At 36.9% G+C, this 24,808-nt stretch overlaps 1 protein-coding gene across 1 annotated transcript in view; it reads left to right on the top strand.

The window, feature by feature from the left end:
• LOC124985735 (ankyrin repeat domain-containing protein 20B-like) overlaps nucleotides 1-24,808 on the top strand; it is a 95,345-nt gene that overhangs the window by 28,606 nt on the left and 41,931 nt on the right. The window contains exons 10-12 of the mRNA XM_047554366.1: nucleotides 7,058-7,151; nucleotides 13,330-13,403; nucleotides 14,382-14,536. Of these exons, the coding sequence (XP_047410322.1) occupies nucleotides 7,058-7,151; nucleotides 13,330-13,403; nucleotides 14,382-14,536 (323 nt within the window). The remainder of the gene's footprint in view (nucleotides 1-7,057; nucleotides 7,152-13,329; nucleotides 13,404-14,381; nucleotides 14,537-24,808) is intronic.

The following is a 24,808-nucleotide window of genomic DNA, read 5'->3' as shown; positions in this document are numbered from 1 at the left end:
GCCGCACAGAGACAAGCTGAGGGGCAGAGCGAAGGTTCCAGGACTGCAGGCAGATTCTCTGAGGAGAGGCAGCCTAAGGAGACTCGTCTGCGAAGGGTGAGGCTCCCAGGCCCAGGGGGTAGGTCTGGGCCCCTGGGAATGTTGCAGAGGAAGGCAGCCCAGCCCAGGTGGTAGTTGTAGATTGAGGGGAACCTCTAGGAGGGCAACTGACCAGCGAGACCTCCCCACCGGGTGAGCCTTGCTGCCGGGTGAGGTTTACCCACAAGGACGGTAAAACCAGAGACACAGGCACAAACAGGCCTTGCCTCAGCCCGCAGCCTAGTTCCCCTTTGGATGACCATTGGTCAACAAGTGGAGGCACCTCTGCCCACTATCAGGGAATATACCCCACCTTAGGGTCACTACCCCTAGAGAGGCAGCTTCCTTGTGGAGCACCGCATTATCAACTTCCTCCAAGACTTCAGGCTACTGAAGGATAAGAGGGGATATACTAGCAATCTTCAGGGACATTATAAGTCAATAGAGGAAATCTGCAATATCTTAATGATCCACTGATTCCTAAACAATATGAGAAAACAAGGGAAGAAAATGCCCCAAACAAATCTAGATGTTACATCAATAAAATCCAACGGCAGCATGGCAGAAGAAATGACAGAAAGGGAGTTCAGAATGTACATAATTAAAATGATCAGGGAAGCAAACAATGAGATGAAAGAGCAAATGCAGGCATTGAATGATAGCACCAATCGACAGTTAAAAGAGCAAATACAGGAAGCAAAAGATCATTTCAATAAAGAGTTAGAGATATTGAAAAAAAACCAAACAGAAATCCTTGAAATGAAGGAAACAATAAACCAAATTAAGAACTCCATAGAAAGCATAACCAATAGGATAGAACACATGGAAGACAGAACCTCACATATGGAAGACAAAATATTTAACCTTGAAAACAAAGTTGAACAAACAGAGAAGATGGTAAGAAATCATGAACAGAATCTCCAAGAACTATGGGATATCATGAAAAGGCCAAATTTGAGAATTACTGGGATTGAGGAAGGCTTAGAGAAACAAACCAAAGGAATGAACAATTTATTCAAGGAAATAATATCAGAAAATTTCCCAAATCTGAAGAATGAAATGGAAAATCAAGTTCAAGAGGCTTATAGGACTCCAAATACACAAAATGACAACAGACCCACACCAAGGCACATTATAATGAAAATACCGAACATACAAAATAAAGACATAATTTTAAAGGCTGTGAGAGAAAAGAACCAAATTACATTCAGGGGGAAACCAATACGGATATCAGCAGATTTTTCAATTCAGACCCTAAAAGCTAAAAGGGCCTGGAACAACATTTTTCAAGCTCTGAAAGAAAATGGATGACAACCAAGAATCTTATACCCAGCAAAATTTACCTTCAAATTTGACGATGAAATAAAATCATTCCATGATAAACAAAAGCTAAAAGAATTTACAAAAAGAAAAAAAAGACTTTTACAAAAAGAAATCCAGCATTACAGAACATTCTCAGCAAAATATTCCATGAGGAAGAGATAAAAAACAAACAAGCAAATCAGCAAAGGGAGGAATTATCCTAAAGGAACTGTCAAATAAAGGAGGAACAAAGTTGTGTCAAAAAAATAAATACATAAATAAAATTTAAAAAGTGAATCAAATGACCAGGAATACAAATCATATCTCAATAATAACCCTGAATGTTAATGGCCTGAATTCATCAATCAAAAGACATAGACTGGCAGATTGGATTAAAAAGAAAGATCCAACAATATGTTGCCTGCAAGAGACTCACCTCATAGAAAGAGATACCCATAGACTAAAAGTGAAAGGATGGGGAAAAAAAACCATGCACATGGACTCAGCAAAAAACCTGGGGTATCCATCCTCATTTCAGATAATGTGAACTTCAAGCCAAAGTTAGTCAGAAGGGATAAAGAAGGACATTTCATACTGCTTAAGGGAAGCATAAATCTCAAGATATAACAATCATAAACATCTATGCCCCAAACAGTGGCTCATCCATGTATGTCAAACAAATCCTTCTCAATTTCAGAAACCAAATCGACCATAACACAATAATACTAGGTGATTTTAACATGCCTCTCTCACCACTGGACAGATCTTCCAAACAAAAATTGAACAAAGAAACCATAGATCTCAATAACACAATCAATAATTTAGACTTAACAGACATTTATAGAATATACCATCCAACCAAGAGCGAATACACTTTCTTCTCAGCAGCACACGGATCCTTCTCTAAAATAGACCATATATTATGCCACAAAGCTCATGTTTTGAAAATACAAGAAGATAGAGACACTTCTTAATGGATTGAAGTTAGAAATAAATGAAAGAGTAAAAAACAGAAACTACTCCAACTCCTGGAGATTGAACAATATGCTATTATATGATGAATGGATAACAGAAGATATTAGGAAGGAAATTAAAAAATTCTTAGAGGTAAATGAGAACAAAGAAACATCATATCAATATCTCTGGGACACTATGAAAGCAGTACTTAGAGGAAAAACTATTTAATGGAGCGCATTCAATAAAAGAAGTAAAACTCAACAAATAAACGACCTAACACTACAGCTCAAAACCCTAGAAGAAGAAGAACAGACCAACACCAAAAGTAGTAGAAGACAGGAAATAGTTAAACTCAGAGCTGAAATCAAAGAAATTGAAACAAAAGAAACAATACAAAAAATTGACAAAATAAATAGTTGGTTTTTCGAAAAAACAAAATTGATAAACCTTTAGCCACACTAACAAAGAGAAGACGAGAGAAAACCCAAATCACTAAAATTCGGAATGAACAAGGAAATATCATAAAAGACACGAATGAAATACAAAACATAATTAGAAGCTATTTTGAAAATCTATACTCCAACAAAATAGAAAATTTCGAAGACATCAACAGGTTTCTAGAGACATATGAATTGCCTAAACTGAACGAGGAAGACATACACACTTTAAATAGACCAATTTCAAGTAATGAAATAGAAGAAGTCATCAAAAGCCTACCAACAAAGAAAAGTCCAGGACCAGATGGGTTCTTAGCCGAGTTCTACAAAACCTTTAAAGAAGAGCTCATTCCAATACTTTTCAAAGTATTACATAAAATAGAAGAGGAGGGAACCCTCCCAAACTCATTCTATGAAGCCAATATTACCCTGATACCTAAACCAGGCAGAGACACATTGAGGAAAGAAAATTTCAGACCAATATCCTTAATGAACATCGACGCAAAAATTCTCAACAAAATTTTAGCAAATCACATACAAAAACATATTAAAAAGATAGTGCACCATGATCAAGTGGGTTTCATCCCAGGGATGCAAGGTTGGTTCAACATCAGGAAATCAATAAATGTAATTCACCCTATCAATAGACTTAAAGTCAAGAATCACATGATTATTTCAATAGATGCAGAAAAAGCATTTGATAAAATACAGCACCCCTTCATGCTCAAAACACTAGAAAAAATAGGGATAGTGGGAACATTCCTTAACATTGTAAAGGCCATCAATGCTAAACCCATGGCTAATATCATTCTAAATGGTGAAAAACTGGAAGCATTCCCCCTAAAAACTGGAACAATATCGTCCTTGAAACTCTAGCCAGAGCAATTAGACAGACCAAAGTAATCAAAGGGATACGAATAGGAAAAGAAGAACTCAAACTATCCCTATTTGCTGATGATATGATTATATACTTAGAGGAACCAGGAAATTCCACCAGAAAACTTTTAGATCTCATAAGTGAATTCAGTAAAGTAGCGGGATATAAGTCAATGCACATAAATCTAATGCATTTTTATACATAAGTGATGAATCTTCAGAAAGAGAAATTAGGAAAACTACCCCATTCACAATAGCATCGAAAAAAATAAAATACTTGGGAATCAATCTCACAAAAGAGGTGAAAGACCTCTACAATGAGAACTACAGAACACTAAAGAAAGAAATTAAAGAAAACCTCAGAAGATGGAAAGATCTCCCATGTTCTTGGATAGGAAGAATTAATATTGTCAAAATGGCCATACTACCAAAAGTGCTATACAGATTCAATGCAATTCCAATTAAAATCCCAATGATGTACCTTACAGAAATAGAGCAAGCAATTATGAAATTCATCTGGAAGAATAAAAAACCCAGAATAGCTAAAGCAATCCTTGGCAGAAAGAGTGAAGCAGTGGGTATTGCAATACCAGATCTTCAACTCTACTACAAAGCAATAGTAACAAAAACGGCATGGTATTGGTACCAAAATAGAAAGGTGGATCAATGGTACAGAATAGAGTACATGGACACAAACCCAAATAAATACAATTTTCTCATACTAGACAAAGGGGCCAAAAATATGCAATGGAGAAAAGATAGCCTCTTCAACAAATGGTGCTGGGAGAATTGGAAATCCATATGCAACAGAATGAAACTAAACCCATATCTCTCACCATGCACGAAACTAAACTCAAAATGGATTAAGGACCTCGGAATCAGACCAGAGATCTTGCATCTTATAGACCAAAAAGTAGGTCCAGAGCTTCAACATGTCAGCTTAGGACCAGACTTTCTCAACAGGACTCCCATAGCACAAGAAATAAAAGCAAGAATCAATAACTGGGATAGATTCAAACTAAAAAGCTTTCTCTCAGCAAAGGAAACTATCAGCAGTGTGAAGAAAGAGCCTACAGAGTGGGAGAAAATCTTTGCCAATCATACTTCAGATAGAGCACTCATCTCCAGAATCTATAAAGAACTCAAAAAACTCTACACCAAGAATGCAAATAATCCAATCGACAAATGGGCTAAGGAAATGAATAGACTCTTCACAGAAGAAGATCTACAAGCAATCAACAAACATATGGAAAAATGTTCAACATCTCTAGTAATAAGAGAAATGCAAATCAAAACCACCCTAAGATTCCATCTCATCCCAATTAGAATGGCGATTATCAAGAACACAAGCAACAACAGGTGTTGGCGAGGATGTGGGGAGAAAGGTACACTCTTACATTGCTGGTGGGACTGAAAATTAGTGCAGCCCACTCTGGAAAGCAGTGTGGAGACTCCTTAGAAAACTTGGAATGGAAGCACCATTTGACCCAGCTATCCCACTCCTTGGCCTATACCCAAAGGACTTAAAATCAGCATATTACAGAGATACAGCCACATCAATGTTCATAGCTGCTCAGTTCACAATAGCCAGATTGTGGAACCAACCTGGATGTCCTTCAATTAATGAATGGATAAAGAAAATGTGGTATATATATACAATGGAATATTACTCAGCCATAAAGAATGATAAAATTATGGCATTTGCAGGCAAATGGATGAAACTGGAGAATATCATGCTAAGTGAGATAAGCCAATCTCAAATCACTAAAGGATGAATGATATCGCTAATAAGTGGATAATGACACATAATGGGGGGTGGAAGGGGTTAGTGTTAGGGTTAGAGTTAGGGTTAGGGAGGGGGGCAAGAATGGAGGAAGGAAGGACTGTATAGAGGGAAAAATGTGGTGGGAGGGGTGGGGGGGAAGGGAAAAAATAACAGAATGAATCAAACAACATTACCCTATGTAAATTTATGATTACACAAATGGTATGCCTTTACGCCATGTACAAACAGAGAAACAACATGTATCCCATTTGTTTACAATAAAAAAAAAAAGAATTGAACCCAGTGCATCACACATGCTAGTCAAGCACTGTACCACTGAGCTATAATCTCAGCCCCAAAAGCATAATTTATGAAAGAAAAGAAGTTGATCAATTAGGCTTCACCAAAATTATTCTGTTGTTATTTTTGAGACGTGGTCTTGCTACATCATTTAGCAGGTCTTGAACTTATGGGCTCAAGTGTCCTTCTGTCTTACCCTCCCAAGTAGCTGGGACTACAGGCCAAAATATATATTTTTAAAAACTCTCAGAATCGAGTGATGGGAAGACAAAACCTCCAAACATCTTTGGAGATTTATCATGTGGTCTGCCACACTGGACATTCCATTTATGTGACATTTTAGAAAAGGCAAAACTATAAAGACAGTGCAGATCAACAGATGCCTGGGAGGCTGGGGTTGTGACTCAGGGGCGGAGCACTTGCCTGGCAACTGTAGGCATTTTTATGCGATCCTCAGCACTGCATGAAAATAAATAAGTAAAATAAATGTATGGTGTCCATCTACAACTAAAAAATAACATAAATAAGTTGAATTAAGTAATTAAAAAAAAAAAGAACACAAGCAACAATAGGTGTTGGCGAGGATGTGGGGAAAAAGGTACACTCATACATTGCTGGTGGGGCTGCAAATTAGTGCAGCCACTCTAGAAAGCAGTGTGGAGACTCCTTAGAAAGCTTGGAATGGAACCACCATTTGACCCAGCTATCCCACTCCTTGGTCTATACCCAAAGGACTTAAAATCAGCATACTACAGAGATACAGCCACATCAATGTTCATTGCTGCTCAATTCACCATAGCCAGACTGTGACCCTTTCTGACCTCAGTGAAGCAAAGCCAACACTCATCCGTTTTTAGTCAACAGGACAAACTCCAGACTCTCTTGTCACACCAACTATATTGTTTTAGCATTAAAAAGTCATTTAAATGTTTTCAACGTCTACTGCTATACAATGGCAAGTGTGTTTATCAGAATTAGTTTATATAGGTTTTCTAAAAGATGTCCACTCATTTTTGTTGGGATGCAAAGTAGGGCTAGGCGCACTGCAGTTGGTTCCTTGTGGAAACACGCATGTCAGCTAATGGGCCGTGGGGAACATGTTTTCTCTGTCTGCCCCACCCCCACTCCGTCCTGTTTTCACAGAGTCTTGTCCACCTGGAAACCAAAGTCAGGCTTCATCTGGACAGCATATGTGAGGTTCTCTGCTGAAACGTTTTGGCTTTCAATATGCATTTCTCTAAATTTGAAATCTCACTGATTTTACAACTGGAGATTCAGGTGTCTTCTTAGGCAGCAATGGGGAAATCTTTGTGGGACTCATTATTGATGTTGATTTTACCAGTGCATCTCTGATACTGTTCCAGAGAAGTTTGTTTCTCCTATATTTGATGATGGATATCAACAAGCAAAATCCAGAGTAAAGGAACATCCAAGAGGTAAGCAACATAAAAGATACCATTTCATTGGACAGATGTTGATTTAAAACAGGAGCACTAGTATATTCAAACAGTTGAAGGCATGTGCCTACTAAATAGGTAGTGAGGAAAAAGAGTGAGATGGTGGTAAGAGGTATATCTTGTCAAGTTTCAGTAGCAGGTAAAGTGGGGAGGACAGCTAGAGGAACTGAATTATTAGGTCCACTTCAAGACTTGATTAAGCTAGAGGGAAACTGGGAAATAAGGAGCACAGAGGAGGAGAGGTATAAGAAAGAGAGTGTGGGGGAGTGAATGAAGGGAAAAGGGGCAGGTGCCCCAGTGGAGGGAGGGAGATTCAGGTCACACCAGTATTAGAAATGAGGGAGGAAGCCAGACATGGTGGCGCATGCCTGTCATCCCAGCGGCTCAGGAGGCGAGGCAGAAGGATTGAAAATGTCCAAAACCAGCCTCAGCAATAGTGAGGCAATAAGTGACTCAGTGAAACCCTGTCTCTAAATAAAATACAAAATAGAGCTGGGGATGTGGGTCAGTGGTCAAGCGCCCCTGAGTTCAATCCCTGTACCAAAAAAAAAAAAAAAGAAGAAATGTGGGAAAGATTTATGAGTTTCCAATACCAGAATTGTCTTGAGAGGTAGAGTAAAATTTCCCCACTGTTCTTGACTTCCTCTCTATTGGAAAGACGTTAAGATTGAAGTCTTGATCAGACAGAGCTATGTTTCTGTGTTTTTTTTTTAAACCATAAAGAAATATAAGCACAGATGTTCAGCTATGCATGTATATAATTTCCAAGGGAAGAAACAGAATGAGGAAATAGAAAAGAGTAGAAATGGTTATGAAATACTCACCAAAGCCATAGACTGATAAAATGTCCATCAGAAAGACTGTAACTCCTTACAGAAGTTCAATTTCAGAGACATGATAGGAAAGAGCCTGTGGCCAGATTTCAGAAAGGAAAGTTAAGGTAGAGGAATTGGAAGAAGTCTCAGTAAAGACCAGAACTCTTCAATTTTAATGAATCATCTACTGGGACCATATTCAATATGCACATTTCAACTCAGCAGGTCTTCGGTTCTATATTTCTAATACATTTCAAGGTGATTCTGATGCTTCTGGTCCTCAGATCAAGTTTTGGGTAGCAAGAGAACCAAGATACCGGATTATAGTTCAGGACATAACCAGATGGAGGGAAACATAAATATTGCTTTTATTCTGAGCATGTTTCTAGACAAAAGCAAAGGACTAAAAAGTTGAACATGTAGACATTACCCTTCTAAGGCAATATTGCTAAGTTGGGAGGAAAGACTGAATGAGAATAATCCCACATAGAAAGAATATAAAATGGAAAGAATCAAGACCACAGATGTAGAGGTTGCTTTTGAAAAACAGAAGGGTGGGGGAAATGAGGCAGGAAAGAACCAAGTTAGCTCAGTAATTTTGGAGAAAACGATGGGGAAACAATGTTTTTCAGCTAGTTTCAGTACATTTGCATTCAAACCAAAAGTGAAACAATGACTGGTCCAGAAATTTTTGGAAGCAGGGGTGGCTTTAGAATGGGGTACACTGCAGCTACTCATTTCTCCTCTCGGTAGCTACCAGGCATTGGGTATGTGCATTGCGTGGATGTTAGTTGTTCAGAATGAGATTCATATCATTTTAGGAGCATTGACTTTGTTTTAAAAGGCAGCTAACTTTTCCTTTTCCTTTTTTTTCCCTTTCCTTTGTGGTGGAGCCTGGGACTGAACCCATGTTCCTGGGCGTGCTAGGAATGCATTCTGCTCCTGAGCGACATCCTCTTCCCTAGAGAGCTAATTTTCTGATAAGACAGACATGCCATGAACATGCTTGAAAGACTAAGAAGACATACCAAACCAGGCTCATTTTGGAAATAGAAGACTTTATATAGAGTTTATTCCTTGAACATCAAAATGTTATTTTTAGTATATATTGCAATAACTTCAAAATATAAAAGTTTATTGACATCTGATAATTCTGTGACATTTCATTTTACATTTACCCCTTGTGTTGCCATATTTTGGTATTTGAAGCCTAAAATATGGTATTCCTCAGATGCAGTTCCTTTATCTTCTCATATGGGTAAATCAAGAAACGTAGTTGGTTAAACCAAAGAAATGTGGGCACAGCCATATCCCACATGGGTATGGAATAACAAGAATATTTTTATAACCTGTTGTTCTAAAAGTATGTATCTAAGCTGATCAGTTCAGAGAGTTTTCTTTGATGAGAAATGAATGATATATTCCACTGAACTGTTATCACAGCTTTGTACTTATTAACTGGCAGGACAAATTGGTGTATGGGCTACATATTTGTAACATAATGGGTTAAATAGCTCTCACAGGCCACACAAAAGGCACACTCTGTCACCTTCCCCTGCCATCTTGGACATTTACCCTCTCAGGGTCTTGCTCTGCTCCTCTGGTTAGAGATCACTTTTCTCTCCATTAATTGGCACATGCACGTTGGTATACATTCACTTGCCCATTTTATGTATGGTCATTGGAAACACAATTTTACTTCTGGAAATGTAACTTCATGTTTTATTTAACCTATATTCCTGTTATTTTCATTTTTTTAGTACATTTCAGTCATGTGCCTCTACTAACCAAAAGTGAACCAACAACCAAACCAACCCCAAAACTAAAGGAATTATTATCAAAGCTAAGCATGAGAATTTGACTCTGTGTAACTGGCAGACACATATGGGTGGTTTTGTCATATTCCTGTTTACTTGATTATATGTTCCTTTTTTTTCTTTCAGTGTCTCAGGAGAAATATTCTTTCTTGAAGGTAGCTGAACTATTTTTATCTTGAATTCACAACTGCATATTGTGTAAAATATACAATATTTATTTAACATCTTGTTTCCAAATCCATCCAGCCTACTGGGAAAAAGAAATATTCTCTTCCAAATAAAGAAGTTGGGACATTTGAATTAGGTAAATTTTGCAATACAAGATCTCTGTAAAGTAGATCAAAATCTTTGAAATGCTAACAGTGTTTCTATTCCTATGTCTCTTTTTCAATTTCTAAACGTGATGGGAAGTCCTGACACAAAAAAAGGACGATGTCAAGGTTGACCTCCATGTTTCTTGAAAAAAAAAAGTGTTTATTTGCGTAAGAAAATGTTTTTTGAAATGGAACCTTTATTGCAGATGTTTCTTTAATTAAAATTCAATCTTTGCAATCCCTTCACCTGTTAGGGGTTCATGGAGGTGTACTCTGAGGCTCTAAATTATTTCCAGAGTTTTCGAGGGCTTGTTGGAGAACTGGATAGCAGTCCTAGCTTCTTGGGAGACTGAGGTGGAAGTGTTGGCTTTAACCCAGGAGTGGAAGGCCAGTCTTTGAAACATGGGAAGAACTTATCTAAAAAAGTCCACTTCAGTTCTGCTGTGACACAGTGTATCGACTAGTAGACATCAAACCTGTGTCGTCTTTTATCACCAGTTTATTCAGTGCCCTTCATCTCTCTTGAGATCAGGTTTAGGGAAAGAAATCATGCAATCTATGATCATATATATTTTATTTTTCCTCTTTTCACCAAAATTAATATTGTATTATGCAGAAGACAATCAGTTTTGCTCTAGAGTAGTGACTAAGAGGTAAATCCCAAATTATTTATCCAGACCATTGAATTCTTTAATGAGATTTGTTTTTCTTGCTTTTTCTTTTCAATGGTGGGGAGTGAACCAAAGGCCTTTTATGAACCTCCCAGTGGCTGAATCACTGAGCTTTGCCCACAGCCCTCTCTGAGTTACTGATGGACTTGGTCAATCCAAGAATCAGATGGTCCACACTAAAAGACTGATGAGTTTCTCCAATAGAGAAAGACACCAAGCAGAAAAACTACATGGCAAACAGCAGCAAAGTGAACAACCCCTGTGATTCATTTCACAACACTTGATAACTTTTGTAGCTGTGAACGGAATCTGGAATTCCAGGAACCCAGACTAGTACTTTCATTCACTTAATAAAACTCCATTGTACATGGGTTCTGGAAATTGTGTGTCCTATGTGTTTCTGGAACATTCCCTCAGTCCAGGCCTGCATTGTCCTTGCTTTGCACTGCGACCTTCTAATTATTCATCTCCACTTAGTCACACATGCCTCACATTCATCCTGCCCACAGTACTCTTGTCCCCAGGACCGTAGTAAGAAAGCAAGTGATATATTAGTGCACATGTTTTATTTTCCCAATATCTTCAGATTTAGTATTGTATTTTGTAGAGGATTGTCACATTTCCTAGAGTTATTGATCTGTCAGTCCAAAGTTATTTATGTGTACCACTTCTGTATTTCTTCTTTTCTTGTTTTTGATTTTTCTTTTCCATGGTGGGAATGTCCTTTGTGCAAGCTAAGCAGTTGCTCTACCACTGAGATTCACCACCGCTCTGCTCTTTAAAGTTGAGGAGTCCCTTAGGTCCTAGGATCAGGATATTCCAAACAACATACCTAAATATTTCCTTCAACATAGGGAGATGTGTAAAAGGAAAGCAACTCAAACCAGCAACTTAAAAAGTTCATGTGCTTCTTTTCACATCTCCTTTGATACTTTTGGTGTGTACAGTCATGAGCAGAGTCTCGTTTTCCAGAAGCCCAGATTTGTACTTTCCTTAATTGCAACTTTATTCTTCTCTGAGCACTGAAAATTCTGTATCCTAAGTGTTCCTTGAGAGATTCCCTCAGTTCAGGCCTGTGTCATTATTTTGCACTGCTACCTTTGAGTTTTTCATCTCCATCCATTTAGGTATATGCCTCTCATGTTCATCCTGCCCAGAACATTTGGAGTGATCTAACTCCTGTGTAAATAGACCATCAACCACTCTTGGGAACACTGATGTCTGAGCAACATAACATAAACCTACCTTTAAAACCTTCACAGTGTGAGCTCTGCCTATCTTTAACCCTTTCCTCATCCACCCTTTCCTCTGGCATTACTCCTAACCACTCCCTGTATTTTTAGACAATACAAACCCCCCCAATACAAAGAGGGGAAGTTGTCTTACCCTCTTGCTACTGCCTTTCCTGCTCTCATTCTTCCTTGCCCTTTGGCTGGTAACCTCAGGAGTACTTCCAGAAAAATCACCCCTGACAGCATTAACTACATTAGCACTTATCAGGAATTCAAACAATAATTATGATATCAAATAAATTCAGACTATTTACACAAAGATCACTTAAAAGATTGTCTGCTCTTCACAAGCAAAAAGAATTGACATATAAAGAAGTAATGTATAGTTTAAATCATAAAGATACTGTAGAAAAATCGATGAAGTACTAAGGTAGCCCCAAGAAAGAAAAGTATTTTTATGGAGAGAATAACAGCCCAAATCAAGTGAAACTTCTCAAAGCACACTGAGACTTTAGGGTGGAAAAGAACTTTGTCACAATTGTGGACAAACACATTTCAGATATAAGGAACAGCTTGTTCACCAACAAAGGTGTAAAAAGCATTCGTTATTTTGGAAACCATTAATGATGAACAGAGGTTGCTCAAAAGTTACTCTTATAAGGTTGAGAACAATGTACAGAGTGAATTTCCAGGTTACTTGTGGTATTTAAAATTTTTGTTTCTGGGGATATTTTATTTATTTTGCATGGATGAATCTTTGTAGTACTTGTATGCATGGAATCTGGTGGCATCCGCGTCTCTCCAATGGTGTGCTCCAGTTTTGGATTAGTAGAAGTATTTCCTAAACAAGTCAGTATTTGTTGGGTGCAGTGGAGCATGTCTGTAATCCTAGCTCTCTAGGGGGCTGTGGCAGGAGTATGGCAGGTTTCCGGCCAGTGTGGGCACATTATTGAGACTGTCTCAGAATAAAACTGCTGGAGGGATGTGGACAGTGGTTGAGAGCTTGCCAAGCACACAGAGGCCACTAGGTTTAATATGAAGTCTCACAAAAAAGTACTCAATATGCTGTTAATGATTAATCTTAACTTATACTCCTTTTAATTATTATTTTTATTTAGCTTTTAATTTTTTACAGACTGCATTTTGATTCATTGTACACAAATGGGGTACATAATTTCGTTTCTATGGTTATATACAATGTAGATTCAAAAAATAAATGTTATCGTTATTCTGATGTATTTTTATTTTATTATATGATTGTTTTGTCAAGAGTTTGAAGTGGTTTAAATAGAAATATGTATTTTTCAGTGGAACCATACATGACTGTGACAATCGAGGAAAGGCAGAGCATACTTCATGGCCCTGAAGACAGCCAGACACAGGTACGTAGACATGTAAATCCAAATTCCTTTTTTCATGTTATTTTCCTTCCTTCAACAACTTAGATTAGGCCAAAAGAAATCGCCCCTCAGAATAGTCTTTTAGAATCCAAAGATGATGATTTAAACTTTAATTTTGAAGATGTTTTAACTGGTCATGCCTTTGAAAATACTTTTAGAATCCATGGAAGCTTACAGGTAGACTTTATCCTTGGAATTGAGGCCTCTCTTCTTCTGAATCTGGTTTGTGGTTCCATTTACATAACCTCCTTCAAGGATGAAGAAGTTCAGTTCAAATTTGAGTCTCACAAAAAGCAGTTTGAAGTTATCAGCAACTGCGACAGTAGTGGCCACTGAATTGTGTTTATGTTAAAGGCTTTTCAGTCCCAGTAGCTCAAAAGTTTTAGTTTTATGTTCCCAGTCACCAGGGCCAAGGTTGAAAATTTCACTCTGCTTTGGCTTCAGTGTCTACATCAAGGTAGATCCCAGGGTCATTATAGAAAATCAAGGGCTGGTTCAGAGAATCACACCTTTCAGAATAGGATCTTCAGTGTTTTGATGCAAATGAAAACCTTCCAGTGTATTTCCTTTTAATGTGGGAAATCAGTAAAATATGAGTAAACAACTTAATACACTGTTTTTTAGTTGACATTAGAATACATTGGAACTGGACTTAATGCTGATAGTTTGTACAGATGCTTAACCTGTCATATGTTGTTTCTGACTGGGTTAGATTAATTTTGGCTCTAAATAATTTAAAGTTTGCCTTCTCTCCAATGATTGATCTTTCTATGAAAAAGGCTTCAATGTACGGTAAGTGTTCCCTGTTTAAGGTAAGGTGAAGGAAAGTCTCTTATGTGAGGAAGCATTTCTGATGAACTTTTATGAAATTAAAGAAGTACAAATATATTATTATGGACTGATATCATGACAATTAAACTTGAAAAGTAAGTTATCCTTAGTGTCAAACTTTCATTAAAGGTTCAAGAAGGAAGAAAGAGGAATGAAACTGAGATGGGAGCAATACAAAACACATATGAAGTTGTTGGAGACATTTACAATGATAGATTATTTTATGAAAATGAAAACGCTCATCCTCAGCAGTTTTCTCCTGGGGAGAATGAAGAGCAGGATGGGTAAGACAATGGCAATATTTCAGAGTCCATGACTGTTACAGTTCTATAAAACTCAGACTAATTTGGACCAATAGTCATGATTAACAAATTTTATGCTTTTACTGGGAATATTCAGCCTTGCAAGTTTAGCAGAAAAATGTAAACAAGTACATTTTCCCATATGTATTTTTTGTTTTTTAGTTGTTGATGGACCTTTATTTTATTTATTTATGTGCAGTGCTGAGAATCACATCTTCACACGTGATAGGCAAGCTCTCTACCACTGAGCTACCACCCCAGCCTTTCCCATATGTATTGATAAGTATTTACTTAAAAATAATAACCAGGATTAGTCAATGTAGGAAAATTAAATGTTAGCTAAATGAAGTTGTCAGTACTTTTGGAATGGCAAGTACCAAAATTTCAAATATTATTCCTTAAACCTAACAGCTTCACTGCTTTATGTAATCCTTCTGGGGTAGGAAAGCATAACTTGTAATTGCACACATGCACACATAGGTTAAGAACATGTGCTACACATTATTCCAAACATACCAAGATGAATAATATAGCAAGTTGAAGTTAGTTTATTCATCAATAGGAAAATAAATTGTCATATCCATGAAATGATGCAATATGCAATCATTTAAAAATGAAGTTAGCTCTCCAGTGTACTGATTTTTTTTCACAAGTACAGTATATTCACAGCACTCATTTTGATGCTACTTCTTATGCAAATTTTGTTTTACTACTTTAACGTATGTTCACTTGCCAAAGGAAACAGCCCGATAAACTGGCACTCCACCTACAGATTTGGGGTATTTGTTTTCAATCCCCCAGTGCTCAAATGTTGAACCCTCAGATTAATCTAAATATCGCTAAGGGGTTGCACATGGGGATCAATGTTCCACTGATACTTCATTATGTGGATAAACGATCCTTGATATACTAGAGCAGGTATCAGCAAACATTTTCTGCAAAGCACCACATAGTAAATATTTTAGTCTCTGTGGACCCACAGGGTCTCTGTGGTTGTGATCTGAAACAAGTTATAGACAATGATGAATCAGAATGGATTCTTTGCACTAAAACTTTACTTACAGGCGATGGGGACATACCTCAGTGGTGCTGTCTGTTTAGCATGCATGCATCCCTGGATTTCATCCCCAGCACCACAACAGCAAAAAGAAAACAAATTAAAATAAAACAAAAAAACCTTTCCTTACAAAAATATGCAAAAGGATAGATTTGGCCCATAGGCACTAATTTGCTAACTCTTACACTAAACCCAAGATACAGCAAGTGCAGTGGACCTTCCTTGCAAAAGGCACCTGCATGAATGTCATCATCCCTTATACTTGAGCGTGCATCACACCATATTTTTCAAGTACAAAATGTATAAAAATTTAGTTTATAAAATTAGATTATGTTCTGAGTTGCACCCTGTTTTACTGTCATAGGATTCAATGTTTTACTATTACTTATAACTTTGTATATTGGCATACTACACACTATCCTAGAATTAGATGGTTTTCTTGAGGCAAGAATTACTGTTAGGCCGGGCGCCATGGCACGTGCCTGTAATCCCAGTGACTCGGGAGGCTGAAGCAGGAGGATCGAGAGTTCAAAGCCAGTCTGAGCAACTTAGCGAGGTACTTAGCAACTCAGCAAGACCCTGTCTCTAAAAAATATTAATAAAAGGACTGGGGATGTGGCTCGTGGTTAAGCACCTCTGGGTTCAATCCCCAGTACCAAAAATAAAATAAAATAATCACTGTTATTCCTCTGCTCACATTTAATTGCCTCCCATTTCACTCAGAGTCCATGCCAAAGTTTTTCCTAATATCTACCAGCTAATACATGATCTGTCCCCTGTTAAATGTCTGACTTTAACTTGTATTTTCTCTCTCTCATTCTGTCCTGGCCTTCCTGAACCTCTCACTACTCTTTAAACTCTCTAGGCACACACGGTATTGAAGCTTTGCTGTCAGATAGCTTCTGGCTTGCAGCTTCCGTTCTTTCAGGTTTTGCTTAGTCATTCCCCAGCAAGGCCTTTCCTGGCCATCCTGACTAGTATTTCCACCCCGCCATCACCGGAATGATAGAAGTTTCATTTTCCCACTTGGCTCTCCTCTGACTCACTGTGTATTTTGGCTGTCTATTTTGTTGAGTGTTATAAGTCTACTTCACTCTCATGAGCAGGATTTTGGCCTGTTTATCATCATGTCCTTGTTGCCTAGAAATGAGTGCCTAGCATAGAGCAAGTGACCACTGAACAAATATTTATTAAATGTGTGTGTATTGGTGTATTGGTGTCTTGGTGTATTGTTTGAAACCTTCGACCAATTCTTACTTAGAGAAAGCTTGATGTGGGTTCATCCTGACAATTTTACTTGGCATGTGTATAGATGTTTTAGATTCTTGGGCTTTTTTTTTTTTTTTTTTTTAAATTTTGGCAGTGCTGGGATTGAATCCAGGGCCTAGCGAGCACTCTACCACTGACCCACATCCCCATCCCTTCTTGGACTCTCCCTTATAAGCTATGGGCTATATGTTGATGTCGTTCCATTGTATCAGGGAAGTCCAATAATATGGTTTCTCATTATTTGTTCTTTTACCAATAATTACGATCTTTTTAACTATGGTAAAATGGATCAATGCATTGCAAACTTTATCCTATCAATAAAATTAAAATACAAGGGTAGTAAATTTAATGAACTTTAAAGAAACTATTGTCAAAGGATTAAGAACCTTCAGTAACTGAAATAAAACGAGATTTTATTCCTTTCTCTGGCAAAAGTCAGCCTCAGTCCCTTCAAACATACAAAGTGCTTATCTTATATAGGGTTTTGCAAAGAGTGGAGTTTAAGGATCAGCCAGCTTCCAGGACTCAAGTTGACGTGTGTGGCAGTGTGGTTATTTAACACCTACAGCTGTTGATTGGTTGGTATCGTAAGGCTGGTACTTAGGAGTGAATCTGTCTATATTTGCCTCTCAGGGAAGGGTGACATGGAGCAGTTGGTATTTGAAGCCAGTGGACTTTGATTGACTGATTTGGTTTAACACTGGTTATTATGACCATGACTGCAGGTCAGTTCTTTTATAAGATCAAGCAACTGCAACCAGAAGTTTTCTGTTTAGAAGATGCTCCCATCAACTGTTCAAAAAGGAAACGGGGCTGGGTTTGTGGTTTATTGGTGGAGCGCTTGCCTAGCACGTGTAATGCACTGGGTTTGATCCTCAGCACCACATAAAAATAAATAAATAAATATATATTTATTTATTTATAAATAAATAAATTATTTATATATATTTATTATATATATTTTTTAATATATATAATATATATTATATATAATATATATAATATATAATATATATAATATATAATATATAAATATATAATATATAATAATATATATTATTTTAATATATATATTATTATATTTTAATATATAATATATAATATTTTAATATATATAATATATATTATATATAATATATAATATATAATATATAATATATATAATATATAATATATATAATATATAATATATAATATATAATATATAATATTATATATTATATATATTTATTTATTTATAAATAAATAAATTATTTATATATATTTATTAAATATAAATAAATATAATAAATATTGTGTCCATCTACAACTAAAATAAATTTTTTTTTTATTGTAACAAATGGGATACATGTTGTTTCTCTGTTTGTACATGGAGTAAAGCCATACCATTTGTGTAATCATAAATTTACATAGGGTAATGTTGTTTGATTAATTCTGTTATTTTTTTCCTTCCCCCCCAACACTCCCACCCTTTTTCCCTCTATACAGTCCTTCCTTCCTCCATTCTTGTCCCCCTCCTTAACCCTAACCCTAAACCTAACCCTAACCCTAACACTAAACCCTCCAACTCCCATTATATGTCATCATCTGCTTGTCAGCGAGATCATTCCTCCTTTTGTTTTCTGAGATTGGCTTATCTCACCGCCCGTAGCCCTAGGCAGTCACTCCGAGTCCAAATGACCCTCCCTGTTCCTCCTCCTCCTCGGGGTAGCCCCCCGGGTGTTCAGGAGTGGTCGCTCCGAGACCAAGCGACCCACCGCGTTCCTCCAGGCAGGCCACTGGTATTCAGGAGCGGTAGCTTTGAGTCCAAACAACTCACCACTCGCCTCCTCCTCTAGCAACCGCCTGTGGTTCTGATGCAGTCACTCCTAGACCAAGCGACCCACCACGCTCCTCCTCTTCCTCCGGGCAGCCCCCCGGTGTTCAGAAGCGATCGCTCTGAGTCCAAACAGCTCGACACGCAGCTCCTCCTCAGGCAGCCGGCTGGAGCCCCAGTGGTTGCTCCGAGTCCAAGCACTGTGCTGAGCTGCCTCCTCTACGATGATCCCAGTTGTCCGTGTTTACCGCTCCAGCGGGGGGAGGGGCGTCTCCCAGAGCAACTCTGCTTCACAAATTCCCTGCGTTCCGGGGCTACCGCCCCATCCGGGGTGCCTCCCCAATGGGAGAGACTCACCCTGCGGCTTTGAGTTGGTCCCAAGTCTCTCACTATCTCCTCTTTTGAATCCTGCGTCCTGGAGCAACATGAAATGCAGCCGCCCTCTAGTTCGCCATCTTGAAACCTCTAAAATAAATTTTTAAAAATTTAAAAAAGAAAAACAATTTCATATTCTAGAATTGTACACTTATATTTGAACTTTGGCATAAGAGGTGTTGCTTAATAATTGCTCTCAGGAACATATCTCCCTTTTAAATTTTTAAAAATGCTTAAAATGCTTAATCTGAACTAGAAGAATTATGTACCTTACTTCTTTGGCAAATGTTAGTTTTGATTTAATTTTTATTTTTGGTACCAAGATTTGAATCCAGGATGCTTAACTACTGAATCACATCCCCAACCCTTTTTAAAAATTTTTAATTTTGAGACAGGATCTTGCCAAGTTGCTGGGGCTGGCCTCAAACTTGAGATCCTTCTGCCTCAGCCTCCCAAGCTGATGGGATTACAGGTGTGCTAGCACCATGCCTGGCATTATTTTTGATAGTTTTATGGGCTCATGCTCAACTTTTTAAATTATTTTTTGATTCATTGTACACAAATGGGTGTACAGCTTTCATTTCTCTGGTTGTATGTGAAGTAAAATCAGAGTTTGTATAATCATACATGTACATAGAGTAATGATATTTGTCTCATTCTATTATCTTTCCTTCCCCACACTCCCTTCCTACCCCTCATTTTCCTCTATACAATCCATCCTTCCTCCATTCTTGCATTGCCTCCTCCCCCATCATTATGTATTCTCATCCACTTATCAGAGAAATCATTTGGCCTTTTGTTTTTTGGGATTGGCTTATTTCACTTAGCATGATATTCTCCAACTCCATTTATTTACCATAATTTTATTCTTCTTTATGGCTGAATAATATTCCACTCTCTATATATACCACAGTTGCTTTATCCATTCATCTATTGAAGGCATCTAGGTTGGTTCCACAATCTAGCTATTGTGAACTGAGTTGCTATAAACATTGATGTGACTGTGTCACTGTAGTATGCTGATTTTAAGTCCTTTGGGTATAGGCCAAGGAGTGGGATGACTGGATCAAATGGTGGTTCCATTCCAAACTTTCTAAGGAATCTCCAAACTGCTGTCCAGAGTGGCTGCACCAATTTGCAACCCCACCAGCAATGTATGAGTGTACATTTTCCCCAACAACGAACATCTATGGTTGCTTGTACTCTTGATAATCACCATTTTAATTGGGGTAAGATGAAATCTTAGGGTAGTTTTGATTTGCATTTCATTACCAGAGATGTTGAACATTTTTTTATATACCTGTTGATTGCTTTTAGATCTTCTTCTGTGAAGTGTCTGTTCAACTCCTTAACCCATTTATTGTATTGGATTATTTGAATTCTTGGTATAAAGTTTTATGAGTTCTTTATAAATTCTGGAGATTAGAGCTCTATTTGAAGTATGTGTGGCAAAGATTTTCTCCCACTCTGTAGGCTCTCTCTTCACATTATTGATTGTATCTTTTGCTGAGAAAAAGCTTTTTAGTTTGAGTCCATCCCATTTATTGATTCTTGCTTCGATTTCTTGTGCTTTGGGAGTCATGTTAAGGAAGTCTGGTCCTAAGCCAGTATGATGAAGATTTGGGCCTACTTTTTCTTCTATTTGATGAAGGGTCTCAGGTCTAATTCCTAAGTCCTTGATCCATTTTGAGTTGAGTTTTGTGCAGGGTGAGAGATAGGGGTTTAATTTCATTTTAGTGCATATGGATTTCCATTTTGCCAGCACCATTTGTTAAAGAGGCTATCTTTCTTTGTTGTTTGTCTTTGGCACCTTTGTCTAGTATGAGATAACTGTACTTATGTGGGTATGTCTCTGTGTTCTCTATTCTGTACCATTGGTCTACCTGTCTATTTTGGTGCCAATACCTTGCTGTTTTTGTTACTAGTGCTCTGTAGTATAGTTTAATGTCTGACATTGTGATACCTCCTGCTTCGCTTTTCCTGCTAAGGATTGCTTTGGCTATTCTGGGTCTCTAATTCTTCCAAATGAATTTCATGATTGCTTTCTCTAGTTCTGTGAGGAATATCTTTGGGATTTTAATTGGAATTGCATTGAATTTGTTTAACACTTTTAGACATGGGAGATCTTTCCATTTTCTAAGGTTTTCTTTAATTTCTTTCTTTAGCATTCAGTAGTTTTTGTTGTAGAGGTCTTTCACTTCTTTTGTTAGATTGATTCCCAAATATTTTATTTTATTTTTTTGAGGCTGTTGTGAATGGGGTAGTTTTCCTAATTTCTCCTTCAGAGGATTCATCACTCATGAATAGAAATGCACTAGGTTTATGAGTGTTGATTTTACATCCTGCTACTTTGCTGAATTCACTTATGAGTTCTAGAAGTTTCCTGGTGGAATTTTTTTGATCCTCTAAATGTACAATCATGTTGTCGGCAAATAGTGGTAGTTTGAGTTTTTCTTTTCCTATTTGTATCCATTTAATTTCTTTGGTCTGTCTAATTGCTCTGGCTAGAGTTTCAAGGATGATGTTGATTAGAAGTAGTGAAAGAGTGCATCCCTGCCTTGTTCCAGTTTTTAGAGGGAATGCTTTCAGTTTTTCTCCATTTAGAATGATTTTGGTCTTGGGCTTAGCATACATAGCCTTTATAAGGTTGAGGTATGTTCCTACTATCCCTATTTCTTCTAGTGTTTTGTTCATGCTCAACCTGTAACAAAATAATCTCCAGTGGAAAATTACAGTTTCTTTGTAAATTTGTATAGGTATTTGATGGTGCTATTGTGTGATTATAATTTCTCCATATAAAAGTAAATTACGATGGTCTGTGGTACAACCAGCTTTTTAAATTAAGAGTTGGAGACTAGATTAAAGCTTGCAAAAGTTACAAATTCATTTTCAAACAAATTCATAACTAGTCAGAACATTGCCATTTCAAAGTCTGTGTAACACTCGTATTTTTAAAGAGAGGTTTTTTTTGTCTTTTATGTCTCATGGGATTTTAAAAGCTTCATCTAAATTGCCTGATATTATATTTTAAAACAAAACCCAACAACGTCGCACAAATCTACTTACTATTGCTCTAAGAAGCACTGGCTGCAGGCAAGAGCTCGGACTTTTTGTACAGCATGCAAGCTGCTTAGGCTGTCCTGTGATCACTTGCCTCCACACACTGACATTTTTCTTTGAAGCTTCTACAAAATACCTAGATGTCGTGTTACTTAATCTTGTGTGCTTACATTCTATTCTCTAAGCAGAATGGTTTTATGTCACTTTTTTTTATGTCCTATAAGATTTATCCTTTATATCTTCTGTAAAGTCTTCCCTGGGCTCAGATCCAGCATTTGGTGTACCAACTCTTACATTTCACATTGAATTATAATTGTGTATCTGGGTATTTTTTCAAAGAAGAGAATATGTATTTCCTTTTATTTAGCTGGTGCTTCATAACTTTTTAAAATTGATGAATGAAAGGATGGGAAAGAAAGTTTACTAAACTTTCTTTTTATTATTTGTCAGTAGAATTATGAAAAATCATTGCTTTTTTATGGATTTTTTTTTTACACAGTGGTCCTGCCTTGCCTATGGAGATAGTAAAGGAAACTGAGATTAAAAAATGTTGCAGCTTAAGAGAAGTTGATCAGGTTGAAGGAAGGTAAAGATCCATCAATTCTTTATTTCCTTATGAAGAGGTCTGAGCAATGATTATCAGAAAATAAGACAGAATAGTGTAGTTCAAGGCAAAGGAAGATAATACTCGATGATCTCAGGGTTGCTTATGAATTGATTAAGATGAGGACAAGTGACCTGGTCAAGGAACAGTTTCCATAAATGGTCACTAGGGAAGCCTGACCTCAGTGGATAAACAGGCAACTCCTTAAAGAACATTTCCTGGGAAAGGCAATAGAGACATGGAGAGTGACTGAAGAAGAATGTGGCACTTAGGAGTTTTCTTCTTTTAAAAATAAAAACTTTTAATGTAGGTTCACATGCCCTTGGAAATGATCCAGAAGAGAAGGACACTCTTATTCAATTAATTGGATTTGCTTGTCCACCTATTAGAAAGCTTCATATATTATCTTAGAGGATTTATCGTAAGGCCTTAGAATTTCTATTAGCTTGTGTGTTTTCTGTGGTAAGAGGTTGCTGTTCACTGTGCACTGGTTCACAAATTGCCTATACTAATGTAATTGAGCATGCCAATTATGGCCCAAGCATTCAACTCTCACAGCATTTTTTAATTGTATGACAAGAAAACATCAGAGCTCACAGGTCATCCTCAAGAGACTGCAGAGTCATATCTTGTGCCTTGGACAGTATCATCAAGAGTAGCTAGGATGCTATATGGTACTATAAAATATCAGGTGTGTCAATCTAACAAGTATTTAGATTTGGGGCAGTGAGAAAGGAGGATTTTGTTTGTGTACAATACAAAAGTAAAGTACTGACAGCACAGTTCAGATTATTGACATTGGCTTATAAAGTTTTAAAGTATCAAAATCTTGTTTCCTCTCATTTCCCTCTTCCAACAGCGTAACTGAAAATGTATCACATGCTCAGTAAGCAGGCATGAATGAACCGTTGAATAGAAAAATTATGCCTATTGATGAATTTGTTTAGAAAAACAAATAAATCTTCAGTTGATTAAAATTAGGTTTCCTAAATTGCCTAGGTATAAAGTTTTTTAATAAAAAATACTAGCAAGATTCAGAAATTATTATAAATGTATACAGATTGATCTGGTATTTTATTTCTTAACAACACTAGAAGAGATATCACTGTCATAGCGTACAGTGAAGCACATGTTTTGGAGACTGAAAACCTGGGTTTGAATTTTGGGTTTGCCACTAACCAGGTGTATGGGTTTTAGCAAGTTACTTGGCCTTTCTTTGTGTGGTTTTTCCCTTGATTGAATACCTAATCTGTTACCTCCCTCACAGAGTTGCTGTGAGGATTAAAACAAGTTTAGCTTGTACAATGCTTTCAATTACATACAGTTATTGTATGGTAGGTCCTGAAACATGAACCCCTGTAATTATTACAGAAGCATTTCCTCCAGACAGGATTTAAGTCATATTTTACAAATGGTTGTAATGCCTTGTAAAAGTTTTATTTTTGAAAATAATAATAACAGACACTTACATATTCCCACTCAATAATACAATGAACATGATGTTATTCTTGTTTTGGCTGAATTTAATTGATCCTTCGATCCTATTAGTAGTAGTATTTTTGGTTCCTTAATGTTATTCTTTTTGTTTGTAATTGAACCCCCCCTTGTGAAAAATGATTGTAAAGTTTATGAGTAAGAGAAATAAATTACAAATGTAGATATTTTACATAAAAAGATAGTAGTCTGAGACATTCTTTGTATTGACATATTTAATATTGTTTTATCTGTTTTTTCTTTTAGGACCACAGAGAAAACATCTAATAAGGGCAAGGTATTGTTAGAAATAATCCAAAATAGTATTTTATTGAAAAAAATAAATTATGAAAGGCAAAGGGATACAATAGAAAAATATAATTGAAAAACATATGGTAAAAGGTGAAGTGAAAAATTAGAGCAGCTTTTGTTATGTACAGACTTTAACTTTGAAAAATGTTTAAGAAAGAATAGTCACTGAGGAAGGTTTCCTTTTGACTGAAATCAACTCTTTTTAAGACTACCTGTGCTTCTACTTATATAAAAAGAGAGATAATTGCCACTTCTATAAATTTAGTATATATTTGGGGTATATTCTGA

This window comes from Sciurus carolinensis, chromosome 5, assembly GCF_902686445.1.
Source record: "Sciurus carolinensis chromosome 5, mSciCar1.2, whole genome shotgun sequence".
NCBI classification, from domain to species: Eukaryota; Metazoa; Chordata; class Mammalia; order Rodentia; family Sciuridae; genus Sciurus; species Sciurus carolinensis.
Note: the sequence above shows the minus strand (reverse complement) of the source record. Positions and strands in the feature narration are given on the sequence as shown.